The sequence below is a fragment of the Mytilus trossulus genome, chromosome 5 (genome assembly GCF_036588685.1).
Source record: "Mytilus trossulus isolate FHL-02 chromosome 5, PNRI_Mtr1.1.1.hap1, whole genome shotgun sequence".
Taxonomy (NCBI): Eukaryota; Metazoa; Mollusca; class Bivalvia; order Mytilida; family Mytilidae; genus Mytilus; species Mytilus trossulus.
This window is the reverse complement of record NC_086377.1, coordinates 43,320,231-43,339,359: the sequence shown is the minus strand read 5'-3', so window position 1 is coordinate 43,339,359 and position 19,129 is coordinate 43,320,231. Positions and strand designations below refer to the sequence as shown.

At 31.4% G+C, this 19,129-nt stretch overlaps 1 protein-coding gene across 1 annotated transcript; it reads right to left on the bottom strand.

Moving 5' to 3' along the window:
• Window positions 1–11,570: 11,570 nt before the first annotated feature.
• Window positions 11,571–16,125, bottom strand: LOC134718864 (zinc finger protein 862-like). The gene is made up of 7 exons (XM_063581684.1): window positions 15,247–16,125; window positions 14,742–14,974; window positions 14,116–14,205; window positions 13,636–13,801; window positions 13,165–13,388; window positions 11,881–12,001; window positions 11,571–11,708 (listed from the first exon to the last, which is right to left on the bottom strand). The coding sequence occupies exons 1-6, from the start codon at window positions 15,913–15,915 to the stop codon at window positions 11,980–11,982; spliced, it is 1,404 nt and encodes a 467-aa protein (XP_063437754.1). The 5' UTR covers window positions 15,916–16,125; the 3' UTR covers window positions 11,571–11,708; window positions 11,881–11,979.
• Window positions 16,126–19,129: the final 3,004 nt, after the last annotated feature.

Sequence of the window (19,129 nt, the reverse complement as noted above, 5' to 3'; positions counted from 1 at the left end):
ACATCTTCTTTTTACAAGCAATTAACGTGGTCTCAAATTTCAGGCTCATCTGACGAAAGATGTTGACCACTTTTTAAATACTTAAGTGTCTATTTCATTTGATTCAATTAGTTTATTTGAAAGATTTTAACTGATTTAGTCATTAAAAACGATCCGATTCAAGCTCAAATATGTCACTTTTCAAATGTTGTTTTTGTCAAATATGAATGTGGCCGCATCCGTGTTCATCCTCAACCTTTATATATGTTATGTATTATCATCAAATACAACTTACATTTCAATATTAAGGATGAACACGAATACGGCCACTTTCGTTTTAAACGGAAACCGTCTAAAATTTAGCGAAAAAGCTAGAATTTTATGGATTTCAGTAATTTAGCATGACTTAATGATGCTATTACCCGATACATGTGCATTGTATTGTCAAGAACAGCCCATATTTATGTAGCAGAAGCATTATTCTTTCCAATAAATAACTAAAAGTTTACAATTTAACAATTTTGTAAAACTGCTATATTTTTGGCCAAAAAGGGGTCTTACTGGACCTACTCCTTTGATGTAGGTTTTTTGCTTCTTTTTTAAATATTTGTTCTGATTGAGATTACGACACGGTATTAACTGCAGTACCCCTATTTTGATTGAATTTACCTATTATGTCTGTTTGATCACGCATGATTGTAAACAAAATGGAATTTGATGCGACTGTCATGCAAGTGAGAGATTAAGCGCTATAAAACCAGATTCAATCCATCATTTTCTACATTTGCCTGTACCAAGTCAGGAATACGATCGTTGTTGTTCATTCGTCTGATGTGTTTTATCATGTGTTTTTTTCCTCTTTCATTATGGACCTTCATTTTTGGTCTTTCCAATTTTGAATTTTGAATTTTCCTTACATAAAATTCATAAAAACAAAGAGTAGGCACCTAACTGATTTTTTTTAACAGATTAGTTGTGTGAACAGTTTTTAGTTCGAAACTATCCCACCCTTTAGGAATTTTCTTGATCCTACTTGACGTTATACATATTTCTATTAAATATATTAGTTACTTTTATTAAAGACTTCTCCAGTTCTGTTTCACTGTTTTTCATGTCTTTCCGTGTCATTACTGACAATTACAAAAACATGCAGGCTTTTTTATAAGTTTAACGCTTTTTTGCTCTAACCCTTTCGAATCGACCACGTTTTACATATGCTATATAGTTTTAAAAATTTTTTTTTTAGTATTATAATCTATCAAAATGGTAAATTTGTTTTATACATTTAATATCTAATTGTATGAACCATTAGAATATTAATCATACTGGAACATTCGTTTAAATTAGGATATAGTAAAAACGTAATTGATTGTCTCAATCTAATATATACCTTGTAACTGAAAAATAAGATTGACGACATTCAGATAAACAAAAAAGAAATTTATCAAAAGGATGAGCAATATTCATACAATGTGGAGGGAATGCCTAAACCTTCCTTGACAATACAAATGAAGTAATTAAATGAAAACAATCTAGAAAAATACTGGTTTTTCTAAGAATCTTGAACAAGGCGACGTTTGGCAGGTGAAGTCTGAGTATCGTTAGACGTAAGGTGATGATAATTTCTTCATAAGGATTTTAAACATATTATATGGGATAACCAAAAATACTTCGAATGTTTTACCTCACTGGTTCGATAGGTATCACCAATATCACCAAACTAGTATATATTTGTTTAGGGACTAGCTGAAAGACGCCTCCGGGTACTGGAATTTCTCGCTACATTGAAGACCTGTTGAAGACCTTCTGCTGTTGTTTTTTCTATGGTCGGGTCGTTGTCTCTTTGACACATTCCCCATTTCCATTCTCAATTTTATCACCAAGTCAGAGGTCAGTTAATCGATACTGACAAGATTTCTAATCCATTCCTTAATTTAGAAATTAAAAAGAAACTAAGGTGCTTACTTCTTCGGTCAAACTTGTCCTTAAACGGTTTTTGCTTTTTTTATAATGTTTTTTTACTCATAAAGCTCATATTGCTTCGGTTCCTCTAGATAGTTAGCTTTTAAATATTTGTCTTTAAGTGTGCTGATGAAGGTAAATCTAGAGAAGCGCGTCGGCCGCATAAAATGTATATACAGTGTTGTTTTTATTTTTTAATTGTCAATAATATGGAGCTTTCATACCTTTACATATGTCTGGCTCTGAGCATGCTCGTTCTTCCATGTCTTTACCAGAGCATTCTGAGCCATTACATCTTCTCCATCTCTGCTGTTTTCCTTCGGTTGTGTCCTCTCGAACGCAGTTTACTTCACAGAACTTCCAATCGTTCCAAATACTCCATTCTCCATTAGCTACAAAACCCACACATGCATTATATGAGCAGTAGTGAAATATTCGATCAATCATAATATATATGATGAAGTAAACTATCAGAATTTGTTGTACGAAAAAGATCTTATGGTTCGTCAATACGAATATTATTTATCGAAATGTTATCGAAAATCAATTATTGAATCTGAAAAGTAATGATAAATTATAAAATAGATTTATTTTGTTATCAAACATATATAATATATACTATATCATGTATATTAACTAACAACTGTCAAAACTATTACTTTACTCGATAATTTTGCACTTCGAAACAAAAATAAATAGAGGTACTTTTGTTTGGTTGTTTTTATGAGTAAAACATCATAGATGGACGAAAAATTGATGTACAATATTGCGTCAAAGACATATCATACGTATATGAAAATTACAATTATAGTAACCACTCTTGGAATTGGAATTATGACGTTTTGTACGTTTTTTACATAGTTAAGAGTACAACTTGTGTTTACAACTTTATATGAGCGGTAAATGGTGTTGATGAGCAAATTGATTTTGAAAGGTACGATAGAGGTTTGTTCTGCATATGATTTAGGCCGAGTAGATTACGTTGATGTTGATATTTTGTGTATTTTTAGAAGTCCAAGTTTTTGATTTAATATAGTTTTTGAAACTTAATAGGGGAAAAAAGATATAATACACAAGTGAAGCTGTTCCTTTACTTGAACTTAATCCTAAACGTGTTGGTATATTTTGTTGATAAATAATGAACCATACATATATTTCAATGCTAACTTACTTATTTTTTCTATACCTGTCGACACAGACATTTCACTAGTTACCTGTGTATTTATCACAGTCCCAGCCTCAGTTGATAGTCCTACAAATAATGAAATGTTTGATGTTTTAAAAAGAAGATATCATACCAAAAGAACAACAGACAATAATAAGTCTACGAAAATCAGGAATATGGCAAAAATAAAAACTACGTAAACTCAACAAACTACCTTTAGCATATACTAAAGAACATCGATGAGATAACAAATCGACCCCAATGAAATAGTAAGAGGGAACTACATGAAATGTTCGTTTGTCTGATAGTATAGCCGTTTTAAGTACTTACAATTGCTGAAAATAGAAATATGACAATAACAATCAAAACAAATGAGTGAACAAAGACTCACAAAACCAAAGGACATTTACATCAACAGTTATAAATAACATTAAGAAACATCACGAACTCCACTAAAAACTGGGAATGAAATCAGGTACTCCGGAAGGGTAAGCATTTCCTGCACCGTATACGGTAAAAAACAGTAGTTGTTATAATTGTTTAGTAATACATTCATGTTATGTGAACTTTTGTGGACCACTTATTCTAATTATTCTCTTATTATTTTTATTCTTTACATTAATATTGCAATATGAACCTTCATAAAACCTGCTAAAAGTGTAGTAGACGAAATTTAGAAAAATAACAAAAGGGTTCTTAACGTGCAAAGAGTGTGGCACTCGGATTTAACCCCGCATTTTGACAGGACGTGACTGCAAATTTATAGCAGAGTCGCCCGTACGCCCCACTTTGCCGGAGGTTTTTCTGCTCGTCAAAAATGGACTAATGATTTACCATACTTCTATTTAAGAAATAATTCTTTCATGCCATGCTCTATGCTCATTTTAACATGGGTAGGCATTATATTTGTTAATATCTTAATACCGAGCGTTAGCGAGGTATTAAATGTTTACAAATATAATGCCTACCCATGTTAAAATGAGCATAGAGCATGGCATTATAGAATTATTTCGATTCTAATAGGAATATTTTGAAGTTTTGTTCTTCAAAGCGGACCTATAGTGACGCTCGAAATGTCGCCATTTTGATTTGATGAACAAAAACGTTATAGAAAAATCAACAGTTTATCAATAAAAAAAGAACAGAAACATTTAAACTTACTTTTAGAATGTTTTTATTTAATTTCCTAGCGAGCAACACCAACAAAAATGTCCATTTTGATCTCTGGCGTTGTTCAAAATTCATCTGACGTTGCAATTTCAATTGTGACGTCAATCACGTGCAGCCCATGTTCTATTCAAATTAGAACATGGCTTTGTACCCAAAGCTAAAGAAGAACGTCATATTAGAATCACCCGTCACACTGAGGGATCATAACTATGATTACTTATCAGCAATCCTCTATTGAGAACATCAATTAATGAGCTGGAACGATTATTTTAACGAAAATGAAATTACATGACTTAATGATGCTATTACCCGATACATGTGCATTGTATTGTCAAGAACAGCCCATATTTATGTAGCAGAAGCATTATTCTTTCCAATAAATAACTAAAAGTTTACAATTTAACAATTTTGTAAAACTGCTATATTTTTGGCCAAAAAGGGGTCTTACTGGACCTACTCCTTTGATGTAGGTTTTTTTGCTTCTTTTTTAAATATTTGTTCTGATTGAGATTACGACACGGTATTAACTGCAGTACCCCTATTTTGATTGAATTTACCTATTATGTCTGTTTGATCACGCATGATTGTAAACAAAATGGAATTTGATGCGACTGTCATGCAAGTGAGAGATTAAGCGCTATAAAACCAGATTCAATCCATCATTTTCTACATTTGCCTGTACCAAGTCAGGAATACGATCGTTGTTGTTCATTCGTCTGATGTGTTTTATCATGTGTTTTTTTCCTCTTTCATTATGGACCTTCATTTTTGGTCTTTCCAATTTTGAATTTTGAATTTTCCTTACATAAAATTCATAAAAACAAAGAGTAGGCACCTAACTGATTTTTTTTAACAGATTAGTTGTGTGAACAGTTTTTAGTTCGAAACTATCCCACCCTTTAGGAATTTTCTTGATCCTACTTGACGTTATACATATTTCTATTAAATATATTAGTTACTTTTATTAAAGACTTCTCCAGTTCTGTTTCACTGTTTTTCATGTCTTTCCGTGTCATTACTGACAATTACAAAAACATGCAGGCTTTTTTATAAGTTTAACGCTTTTTTGCTCTAACCCTTTCGAATCGACCACGTTTTACATATGCTATATAGTTTAAAAAATTTTTTTTTTAGTATTATAATCTATCAAAATGGTAAATTTGTTTTATACATTTAATATCTTATTGTATGAACCATTAGAATATTAATCATACTGGAACATTCGTTTAAATTAGGATATAGTAAAAACGTAATTGATTGTCTCAATCTAATATATACCTTGTAACTGAAAAATAAGATTGACGACATTCAGATAAACAAAAAAGAAATTTATCAAAAGGATGAGCAATATTCATACAATGTGGAGGGAATGCCTAAACCTTCCTTGACAATACAAATGAAGTAATTAAATGAAAACAATCTAGAAAAATACTGGTTTTTCTAAGAATCTTGAACAAGGCGACGTTTGGCAGGTGAAGTCTGAGTATCGTTAGACGTAAGGTGATGATAATTTCTTCATAAGGATTTTAAACATATTATATGGGATAACCAAAAATACTTCGAATGTTTTACCTCACTGGTTCGATAGGTATCACCAATATCACCAAACTAGTATATATTTGTTTAGGGACTAGCTGAAAGACGCCTCCGGGTACTGGAATTTCTCGCTACATTGAAGACCTGTTGGAGACCTTCTGCTGTTGTTTTTTCTATGGTCGGGTCGTTGTCTCTTTGACACATTCCCCATTTACATTCTCAATTTTATCACCAAGTCAGAGGTCAGTTAATCGATACTGACAAGATTTCTAATCCATTCCTTAATTTAGAAATTAAAAAGAAACTAAGGTGCTTACTTCTTCGGTCAAACTTGTCCTTAAACGGTTTTTGCTTTTTTTATAATGTTTTTTTACTCATAAAGCTCATATTGCTTCGGTTCCTCTAGATAGTCAGCTTTTAAATATTTGTCTTTAAGTGTGCTGATGAAGGTAAATCTAGAGAAGCGCGTCGGCCGCATAAAATGTATATACAGTGTTGTTTTTATTTTTTAATTGTCAATAATATGGAGCTTTCATACCTTTACATATGTCTGGCTCTGAGCATGCTCGTTCTTCCGTGTCTTTACCAGAGCATTCTGAGCCATTACATCTTCTCCATCTCTGCTGTTTTCCTTCGGTTGTGTCCTCTCGAACGCAGTTTACTTCACAGAACTTCCAATCGTTCCAAATACTCCATTCTCCATTAGCTACAAAACCCACACATGCATTATATGAGCAGTAGTGAAAATATTCGATCAATCATAATATATATGATGAAGTAAACTATCAGAATTTGTTGTACGAAAAAGATCTTATGGTTCGTCAATACGAATATTATATATCGAAATGTTATCGAAAATCAATTATTGAATCTGAAAAGTAATGATAAATTATAAAATAGATTTATTTTGTTATCAAACATATATAATATATACTATATCATGTATATTAACTAACAACTGTCAAAACTATTACTTTACTCGATAATTTTGCACTTCGAAACAAAAATAAATAGGGGTACTTTTGTTTGGTTGTTTTTATGAGTAAAACATCATAGATGGACGAAAAATTGATGTACAATATTGCGTCAAAGACATATCATACGTATATGAAAATTACAATAGTAACCACTCTTGGAATTGGAATTATGACGTTTTGTACGTTTTTTACATAGTTAAGAGTACAACTTGTGTTTACAACTTTATATGAGCGGTAAATGGTGTTGATGAGCAAATTGATTTTGAAAGGTACGATAGAGGTTTGTTCTGCATATGATTTAGGCCGAGTAGATTACGTTGATGTTGATATTTTGTGTATTTTTAGAAGTCCAAGTTTTTGATTTAATATAGTTTTTGAAACTTAATAGGGGAAAAAAAGATATAATACACAAGTGAAGCTGTTCCTTTACTTGAACTTAATCCTAAACGTGTTGGTATATTTTGTTGATAAATAATGAACCATACATATATTTCAATGCTAACTTACTTATTTTTTCTATACCTGTCGACACAGACATTTCACTAGTTACCTGTGTATTTATCACAGTCCCAGCCTCAGTTGATAGTCCTACAAATAATGAAATTTTTGATGTTTTAAAAAGAAGATATCATACCAAAAGAACAACAGACAATAATAAGTCTACGAAAATCAGGAATATGGCAAAAATAAAAACTACGTAACCTCAACAAACTACCTTTAGCATATACTAAAGAACATCGATGAGATAACAAATCGACCCCAATGAAATAGTAAGAGGGAACTACATGAAATGTTCGTTTGTCTGATAGTATAGCCGTTTTAAGTACTTACAATTGCTGAAAATAGAAATATGACAATAACAATCAAAACAAATGAGTGAACCAAGACTCACAAAACCAAAGGACATTTACATCAACAGTTATAAATAACATTAAGAAACGTCACGAACTCCACTAAAAACTGGGAATGAAATCAGGTACTCCGGAAGAGTAAGCATTTCCTGCACCGTATACGGTAAAAAAAAGTAGTTGTTATAATTGTTTAGTAATACATTCATTTTATGTGAACTTTTGTGGACCACTTATTCTAATTATTCTCTTATTATTTTTATTCTTTACATTAATATTGCAATATGAACCTTCATAAAACCTGCTAAAAGTGTAGTAGACGAAATTTAGAAAAATAACAAAAGGATTCTTAACGTGCAAAGAGTGTGGCACTCGGATTTAACCCCGCATTTTGACAGGACGTGACTGCAAATTTATAGCAGAGTCGCCCGGACGCCCCACTTTGCCGGAGGTTTTTCTGCTCGTCAAAAATGGACTAATGATTTACCATACTTCTATTTAAGAAATAATTCTTTCATGCCATGCTCTATGCTCATTTTAACATGGGTAGGCATTATATTTGTTAATATCTTAATACCGAGCGTTAGCGAGGTATTCAATGTTTACAAATATAATGCCTACCCATGTTAAAATGAGCATAGAGCATGGCATTATAGAATTATTTCGATTCTAATAGGAATATTTTGAAGTTTTGTTCTTCAAAGCGGACCTATAGTGACGCTCGAAATGTCGCCATTTTGATTTGATGAACAAAAACGTTATAGAAAAATCAACAGTTTATCAATAAAAAAAGAACAGAAACATTTAAACTTACTTTTAGAATGTTTTTATTTAATTTCCTAGCGAGCAACACCAACAAAAATGTCCATTTTGATCTCTGGCGTTGTTCAAAATTCATCTGACGTTGCAATTTCAATTGTGACGTCAATCACGTGCAGCCCATGTTCTATTCAAATTAGAACATGGCTTTGTACCCAAAGCTAAAGAAGAACGTCATATTAGAATCACCCGTCACACTGAGGGATCATAACTATGATTACTTATCAGCAATCCTCTATTGAGAACATCAATTAATGAGCTGGAACGATTATTTTAACGAAAATGAAATATTAGAGTTCAACAATGACTTCTTTATTTTATTCTCTATTTGCATTTATTTACTTATTTATCTTTAACATTTATAAAGACGCTTTGACATATTAGAGTATTGCAAAATTGATTTTCCTTAAAGAAAATTGAAACTAATAAATTGATCACTCACATCGCATTATTATTTTCAATTTCAAGTTTCGCATATAATTATTTAGTTTAATGTTTGGCAGCAATTACCAGATATGTTTATGCACAATCATCAATTTTGGAGAAAAAAATAATATATTCAGATAGGTTTTCTTTTCTATTCCTGTCATGCTTGTCAATGTATCTGCATGGTTTCATTGATTTTTCGGTGATGCATCTTTATTGCAGGAACTAATTACCTTCTTATAATTTACGGATTAAACAGTTAGGGGCAACAGCGTTTCGATCCGCCTTATCATACCTGTTTGAATGAGTTGCTAAACACAAAACACACTTAGTGGTAAATTAGAAAATGAAATAACAGTTTATTATGATACATGTTATATTAGCTTTTATTAAACGAAGACAATGTTTCGCAATAAAATTGTTATTAAATAGCACATTGATCGCTAAAATATCAAATAAGTTTCTGTTTTTTTTATTCTGAAATTTATAAAAAGAAAGAGACAATAACCTAAGAGGCAGGATACTGCCTAAGACCACCAATGGGTGTTCAACGCAGCGAGAAAATCCTGCACCCGGACGCGTGCGTCAGCTTCTACCTATTTTGCATTTAGAAATCTTGCTTGAAAACAGACTAATGACACAGATGTTGTACTTGTTGCTTATGTTTTTGTTACAGTCCAAGTCTCAGTTGTAAATAATGAAATTATCGACGTTTAAGTAGTAGTAGTAGTAGTAGAAAAATAGCAACAAAACAATAGGTAAGTTCTGTAAAAGAGGGACGAAATATACGAGAGGGACAGTCAAATTCATAGATCGAAAACAAAATGACAACCCCATGGCTAAAAATCAAAAGACAAACAATCAAAAAATAGTACAGAGGATTTTCCTAGATGAAGATTGGGAAATTCCAACTTTTAAATAGGGGTGTGATCGTGGTAGATTGCAAATAGCGTAACAAATAGTTTGTCACAGTGAATAAAATGTAGAAGTTACAGCATGTTATGTAAATGAATAATAGATATTTAAACATGTGAAGCTGTATCTTTGATGGAATTTTGACATATGCGTTTTGGTTTATTTTCCATGTTGTAAGCCATATTTAATTTTCAATATGAATTTACAATAATATTTCAAATACCTGACACAGATGTTGCACTTGTTGCTTGTGTTTTTTTAACTGTCTCAAACTCAGTTGATAGTTCTGTAATTAAATTGTTGATGTTTAAAAACCTAGTATACCAAAGGCACAATAGTCAATAACAAGTGGATGAAAATCAAATCAATGCCGCCGCGCAGGGTTAGACACTAACATTATATGCTATGTAGTCCACAGGACCACCAAGAAAAAATATTTGGTAGTCCTGGTAGGCCATTACTATCACCGGTGAGGGCCGCAACGCGGCCCGAAATTTCTAGGGGGGTTTGGGGGCATGCCCCCCCAAGAAAATTTTTCAAAATTAGATGCAATTTCCTGCCATCTGAACATCTCAAAAGCACACAAATGTTCATTTGAATTTTGAAAATATTTTGTTTTTTTTCAGATAAAAGCTAATATTTAGTGCAATTTATTGTATTCTTCCTGAACTTCCTCCGGGTCCCTGAAAAAATTTTGAAAAAAATGAGATGCCTGCAATTGGAGACGATTTGTAAGGCTTTGTTTGATGGGGTTATTAAACCTTTTATTCCAGAATTATTTAGAAAAAAGAATAACAATCAGTTAATATTTTTTTAATTTTCCATTAATTCTTGGAACAGTTTATATGATTTCTGTTGAAGAGATAGAATGTCTTTGTTATTATAATATAGTTCATCCTCATCATCACTGATGCTATCATCCTCATCCTCCAACTTTTCTGCCTCAAGATATACATTTTGTACCAAATTATAATCATTGTCAGTTTCAATTTCTTCATCCTCATTGACCTCCATCTCCACTTCAGCAGAAGTTGCAACATCAATGAGGATGTCATCTGTACAACTCTGAAAGATATAAAAATCATTTCTAGTATTAAATGAAAAGTTAAACAAGGACAGTCTATATGGGATACTTCACATGGTTTAGTTTAAAGTTTATGATGGAAAAATGTGTGACAATAAAAAAAGCATGATGACAAAGGTCGACCCAACAGCCTATTAACCCACAAGGACTTGTTTTTACAAAGTTTTAACTTTAATAGAAGGCTATGGCCATAGATACCTTTTTCAGGTTGTCTTTATAGAAGGGTCGTCTTGATCTTACACCCTCAGTACTCCAGAGGTGAATGGCTTTTGTTGGGTCAAAGGCATCAACATTTTCTGTTTCCAAAGAAACAAGTATCAAGTCAGACAGGTTGTTGGCGCTAAGCCTTGACCGCCAATCATTCTTGATCATCTTCATGCTGTTTAAAATAAACAAGTATTTCTTGAATTAATCAATATGTTCAACTCAATTGAGAGAAGACAGTAACATTTATACTTCGACACCACAGCCTATAATAATTTTTCCATGGTAACTTTAAATCATTATCTTGAAAAAAACATACACCAGTTGTTGAGTTCCATGTGGAGTCAAAGTTAAAATTTGCATTGGTTTTACATCACATCTTTAAACTAAATGTGAATCATGAATGCTTATTTTTTAGACTTGTAGTTATCTTTTAATGATAGATATTATTATTGTTGCTGACACATATCAATTTTTATTGTTACCTTGAAAAGCCACGTTCAGCATCTACTGAACATGATGGCAACGTCAGGAGGTAGTTCACCATAGTGAACAAATTGGGATATTTTGTCATGTATGCATCTGCTGCTGCTTCCCATGTATACATCTGCAGTGACTTTTTGCTTAAACATATAAAAAATAATGTATGATTAATTCATTGCAAAATTGGTGTCTATATGGTGTAGTGTAACCATACAAAATCATGAAAAGAAGTTACTGTCCAATTAGAAAAGTACATTAAAATACATAGATTCTGAATGATTATTTTTATAACAAATTTTGAATTATAATTACCTGGAATACAGTTCACATTTAAATCTTGTCCACTCTGATTCAATTGAGTCAGCATCAACTGTGTCGTCAAACCCTGGGCTGCACACATCCACTAGCTCACTAATAAGTGTATCCCCAAACTCTGAGAAGAAATAGATATAAAAGTCAAGTTTTTATTTGAAAACAAATTTATAATTATTTTGGGGTTAGAGTATAGAGGTAATTTGAACTTGAGAAAGTGCTTCAACAGACAAAATAATTTTCTTAGTACTGTAAGACAACCACAGATGCTGGAAATCAACCATTCTACCATGAATTCATAATGATCAGTTCCAATAAATAAACCAAATAGTGCATAGACTAAAACATCCCCTTAAAAAAAGGCAAACAAAATATGATTATTCAGAATTCATTGTATTTCAACATTTGAAATAAGCAATTGATGATATTCTTCAAAAGACAAATCAAAATATCTTTAATGGGTGCCCTTAAATACCTGTGTCTTCATCAAGACTGGATGGCCACTTATTAAATGAAAGAACTGTACAACCCTTGAATAAATGCAAATCTCCTTCAAAGCGAGTAGAAATGGCTTGAATTAGTCTACTGAGGAATAAGTTTCTTGAAGTTTCCAGGATTTTTTCATCACCATTAGTAGAAGCTTTCAAATACTTTCTTACATTTGGTCCATCACTAAATAAAAAGAAGCATTCAAAGCATTTTGGATTAGCCCCATCACCAGTTAATGAATCAGAAACAAGATGGAATCACTATGCATACATTCATTTTTGAAAAGTTTATATTAAAACCAAAAGACTGGTAGATTCTTGTTTCTAAAACATTGTAAGAATGAAAGCAAACTTAAAAATATAATGTTTTCTATTGCAAATGATGACTTTTTGTTTTTGTTTATTTTCCTTCATGAAAAATGATGGAAAAATGAATGGATTATAATATTGATGGCCATCATCAACACAATAACCCATTAGTTTATCATACAATGTACATGTACAAAAAATCACCATTATGTTGATTATATTGATGGTCATGCAGCTATATGTTGATTATATTGTTAAATGGTCATGCAGCTATATGTTGATTATATTGTTAAATGGTCATGCAGCTATATGTTGATTATATTGTTAAATGGTCATGCAGCTATATGTTGATTATATTGTTATATATGTGCATAATGTATGTATAGAAGCTACAGAATTATTTGTTAATATAGTGTTAACTACAATTTTTTTATTATATGACGTGAAAGCATATTTAATGAACTCATTGTGTTTCCATATTAGCTACCTTTTCATATACTTGTTCAGTATGGTTTTGCACGACTCTAATTCATTATAAACATCACCCACAGTGCTGTTTTTACTTTGGACTGTCCTAGAAACAGTACTCAAAGTTTTAATGACGTCTAGCATGAAATGCAACCAGAAGGAAACATTCTTATCTTTCAAAGCTTTTAAAAAGTTCCGTGCCTTTGCACTGGAATCTTTCCTGGATTCACCTGGTACTTGCATCTACAAAAGAAAGCTTTCAGTTTTAAAAGTTTTGTGTTAAGTGCAAAATTTACTACTCAAACACTGCTAATTATCTGCATTTTAATATATAGTTAATAATTAACATGTTCACATCAGTTGATTTGAATAACAAAATTAGACTTGGTCCAGCTTTAATATGCATATATATAATATGTAACTTAATATGAAACATATATTGCCAATAATTATATTATTTCATACAACATTTTTACAATTAACAACAAACCTGTTCAAGATGTTGAGTAATGGCTTCTTTGCCATGTAGTATTGTGGTCAAAGCTCTCTCATGGTGAGGCACCCAGCGTGTCCCACCGACTCTGGTTGGTGTTAACATCTTCTGATCTAAGCTTTTGAAGCTAGCCTGCAAGTTAGATCTGTTCAGTGGACTGTATCTAAAAAATCAGACATTTATACTTCAACGTGTGATAACTTTTAATTTCATTATAAAGTGCTATGCAAGATTTGTTTTAAGTATGAAGAAAAGGGGATTAACAAATTACAGAATAGAGCTTGTAAGAAAACATTCATGTAACAAGGACACACATGAACAACATTTGTGCATTAAATGCAAATAAATAAATAAATGAATTTGTCCTTAATAAAACCAAGTTTATGCTAAAAGTCATAGAATTTTTGACGTTTTGAATTTTAACACACATACTAAAAACTAATACACGGAAATTGTAAAAAGAAATTTAATTCATACTTGTAAAACAGATAGATGTTCAGCATCAGCGCATCACACCGCTGCCAGATTTTCACCATCTTGATTGCATCTTTGTATGCCAATTCAATCCTATAAAAAACATATGGACACATGATAGACATGAACAGCTGCACATGAAAGACTCCTATTGATTAATACATGATTGATTGATGTAATGAATGATCAGATGAAATATTGGTTGGACAGGAAAACTAGATAAAATATGTACATGTACTTAACAAGACATTATGTTGTACTGTTATACCAATGTCCCAGGTTAGGGGAGGGTTTTGATCCCGCTAACATGTTTAACCCCACCACATTATTTATGTATGTGCCTGTCCCAAGTCAGGAGCCTGTTATTCAGTGGTTGTTGTTTGTTTATGTGTTACATATTTGCTTTTCGTTCATTTTTTTTACATAAATAAGGCCGATAGCTTTCCTATTTACATTGTTTTACATTGTCTTATAGCTGACTTTGCGGTATATGGTTGCTCATTGTTGAAGGCCATACAGTGACCTATAGTTGTTAATGTTTTGTCATTTTGGTCTTTTGTGGATAGTCTCATTGGCAATCATACCATATTTTATTTTTTTATATAGTGTGCATAGACTAGTGTACGTACCTGTGTGCTGAACAATGAATTGCATGAACTGGTTTGCTGGTCATGTCACTTATTCTCTTTACCACTCCACTAGACTTTCCTAACATCACTGATGCTCCGTCAGTGCCCATAGCAATAAGCTTGTCTTTCCATGATTGCTGGAATCTCTCTGTTAACAAAGTACTAATGGCAATACTTATGTTATTACCATCAGCTTTGGCAACATTCTTCACACCAATAAAAAGAGTTGACACCTATTAACAGAAAATATTTATTATATTTTATTGTTATAAATTTTAAAGGACCTCGGCTCCATAATTTTTATGTTAACATGGTTAATATATAGTCATATTTTTTTTCAAAACATTTAAATATGATCAACTGTCAAGACGAAGTCCTCTTAAAATGTAATTGTCATGCGTACCTTTTGACTTTTAATAGCAGGATTTCATCATATTATTGAAAGTATTGTAATCAGAAATAAAGGTCATATAAAAATAAAACTTCAAAAATTATGATATCTTACCCTACATTTTACGGAACAGCGCACATAAATTATCTCCGCTTCCTTGGATGAGACGTCTGTGGACCCATCAGAAATCACAGAGATAAAACTACTGTTTTTTATGATGTCATCCTGTTCATTCTGTCTTGCTGAAGAAATAGCATGAATAAACATTTGGCAGGATTTGTCTGTCATGTATGTGTCGCCAATGTCCAGGTCCTTGGCCTTGTCCAATGCACAGAGGCTAATATAGTCTGTGTAGGGACGATTGTTTTTACCAATATAATGTGCATTACGAAAGAGCAATGTCAATTTGTTGAATGCAGCCTTCTTCATCATCAATAGTGTTTTCTCAGCTGTTGATTCTGATGGAGGTATTGATGTGGCCATTTGTTTTTTAACATTTTTCATATGCGTTTCTGAGCTTCCATGCTTTCTAACAGCTTCAATTCTGTAGTTTGATGACCCCTCTACCCACTGCCCCTCTTTTTCATACTTTTTACAGGTCTTACATGTCATGCCTTCATCATCAGAATTTTGAAGCCAGGTGAAATCTTTTTCCCAGTCGACACAATAACTCCTTTTTCTTTTACTTTTTTCATAATTTTTCTGTGAGTCTTTCTTTTCCTCTGATGTTTTGGTTCTTTTAGGGGGAGGTTGGGTCCCGAAAAAGGAATCTAATGTTGACATTTCTTTTATTCAATGTCGATCTTACGCGATTTTGACTTTGTCGATACCCGGTATTAAAAAGCGCTTGAAAGATCGTGATGTGCGGTTCATTCCGTTCATTCGCCACTTTACGCAAACGTCCCTCATGATTCAACATAAGGTAAAAGTCCGAAGAGTTCCGTCCGATTTGCGTCATTCGGCCTAATAACCTGGGGCGAGATAATGGGTCGTTCTTAAGGCTAGCTGTCGAGTCACATTATGATTATAAGTGTAAACATCCTGTCAATCGTGAAGTAAAATAAAATTTATTAATTGAAAGCGTGACATGAATGCTTTAATCTTATTTAAGCATTGAAATAACCAGATCATACACAAAATTCAGGGTGTCCACAGGACTACTGATTTACAATTTTTGGGTAGTCCGCCTTGTTTTTAGGGAGGCACCGGACTACCGGACTACCGTTAGTGTCGAACCTATGGAAGAAATTAAAGGTACGTAAACACACCAAACAGCCATAAGTATACAACATGTACCAAAAAGAAAATCTATTATTATTATTATTATTATTATTGTTGATGTTTTTATTCCTAATTTTATTTTACATCCTTGTTTGTTTCCAAGATTCATCTCATATAAGATCTTACGACAAATTCTTTATAATTTAGTCTGACAAAGAACTTTAAAAATATCCATTTCATTATATATGTAGTATTATCAATTATTATTAATAATATTATTAATAAGTAGTCATCATCCTCGTCATTATTTATATGATAAATATTATTATTATTATTATTAATTGTATCCGTATTATCATTATTATTATTATTGTAATTATTAATAATAGTCGTATTTTTATTATAAGTATAATAATATTCGTATAATTATTAATAATCTTCGTATTATTATTATTATTATGATTATTAATAATATTCGTATTGTTATTATTATTAATAATATCGACATTATTATTATTTTTAATATTATTATTATTACTATTATTATTATTATTATTATTATTATTATTATTATTATTATTATTTTTATTATTATTATTATTACTTTTATTATTATTATCATTTTTTTCTTTTGTAATAATTATTGTTGCTATGTTTATTATTATTATTATTATTATTATTATTATTATTATTATTATTATTATTATTATTAGGTCTTTCCACTTTTCTGTGGAAAGACCTATTGTTTTTCTTCTGATTATTTTTTTTTTTTTTTTTTTTTTCTTCCGCCTAATTTTCTTCTTGCGATAAACATTTATTTCGCAATATGTCGCTTAGATATTTGGTATATGATATCGAACAGTTTATGCGCTTTTGAAATTTACCCTTCGTAAACGAATACTTTTCTTTGTAGGAGTTATCTCCCCAAACACTGTTTTCCTTGTTAGCGCAACTCCTTCGCAACCGTAAAATATTATGACAAATTTATTTTACAAAATTGCTCGTTATATCTTTCGCATGATTTGTCCTATTTTGACCGAAGTGATATGAACGCTCCATATGAGAGTTATTTCCCCTTATGCATTTGATATAAGTAATATGCATTTCTATCTTGTAAACCATAAGTGCTAGAGACCAAGGATCTTTTGATTTGAGGTCCTTGGTCCAAAAATATAAAAATTAGGTCAAGGTCAAAGGTCAAGGTCATATTCTAATTTTTGAATTTGGCTTATTTCCACTAATTTCCAGAAACTGTATAAGATATCGACATATTATTTTTTATAAATTGTTAGTTTCGACATGTCGTAACACATAAATTTTGATTGGACGGGTACGTTAAACGTAAAAGTGAGTTTTCTCCCCTCTTGTATTTAAAACTACGCGTATGGTGATATAACTGATTAACCAAATATTATTAAGACCTATGGTCTTTTGATTTGAGGTCCTTGGTTTATGACCTTGAAATTGATATCAAGGTCATAGATTAATATGACGTTCTAGTTTTTGACCTTTGCTTTCAGCTCATATGTATACATGATATAGCCATGAGACTTTTGGCAAAAGGTATCAAACCATTTAACCTTGAAAAAAACAACCGGAAGCGACCTTGTGTACGCCGGAAGTAGCTGTTTTTTGTACTTTATTAATAAAAAAGTATATAGAACCAGATCATTTTGGAATCAGTGTCAATTAAATATTCAAATATTATCGGAAGTAACATTTTTCAAACCGGAAGTAACAAATTATCTCCCTTATTAAAAAAAATATTGTATAGAAACCATTTATTTCTGGAATCAGCGTACAATAACCTATCAGTTTACGATTGAAATGACATTTTAAACTTAATTTTACAACTTTCATATTAAAACACATTGTTTTCAATGGAAAGACCTTCAATTGTTCTCTGAACAATTGGTTTTTAATTTTTATTATTATTGTTTTCGTTATTAATGTTATTATTAAAATTATTTCTATTAATATTTGTTTTATAATTATAATTAGTATTATTATTCAAATTATGACTATTACTTTTGTTTTTTGATTTAAGTAGGTTCCGTAATTATCAGGTAGAGAAGTAAGCTAAAAAATGTAATTTTATGTAAAAAAAAAAAGATATATGATAAACTTGTGAAGCTGTTGCTTTGATTAAATGTTATCCTTGACGAGTTTTTTTCTTTCTAAATAAGTAGTAAACCTTATCTATTTTGCATTATTAACTTACTATCAATATGTCCAATACCTGACACAGATGTTGCACTTGTTGCTTGTGTATTTGTTACAGTCACTGTTTCAGTTGATAGTCCTGCAAATAATGACGTTATTGATGTTTAAAAAAGCCTATTTTACCAAAGGCATAATACACAATGCTACCCCAAATATTATACGTACTGAACTACTTTATATTTCGTCAAGAGAAGATACACAGTAGTAGTAATAAATAATACCTAGTCTTAATCGAATATTGGCACATTTTGTTAGGTTTTTCTCCATGCAATGAAATGCTCTAGATGTACGACTTCATGTTTGATTTAATCTTCCGACTTTTATATATCAAAGCCCTAAGGATTCTTTAAGTTGGTATACTTGATGAGTTTTTCCACAACAATAAAAAAAAACCACTTACCTGTATAAAGACAGTGTTATAGGCCTCGACATGATTAAATGAAAATAAATTTAAAACAAACAAAATGATAGATAGCTATCAACGTCGATAACAAGTTTCTGACTTAAGACAGCCAAAATATTACGTGGAATATAATTTATATAATAGATTTCA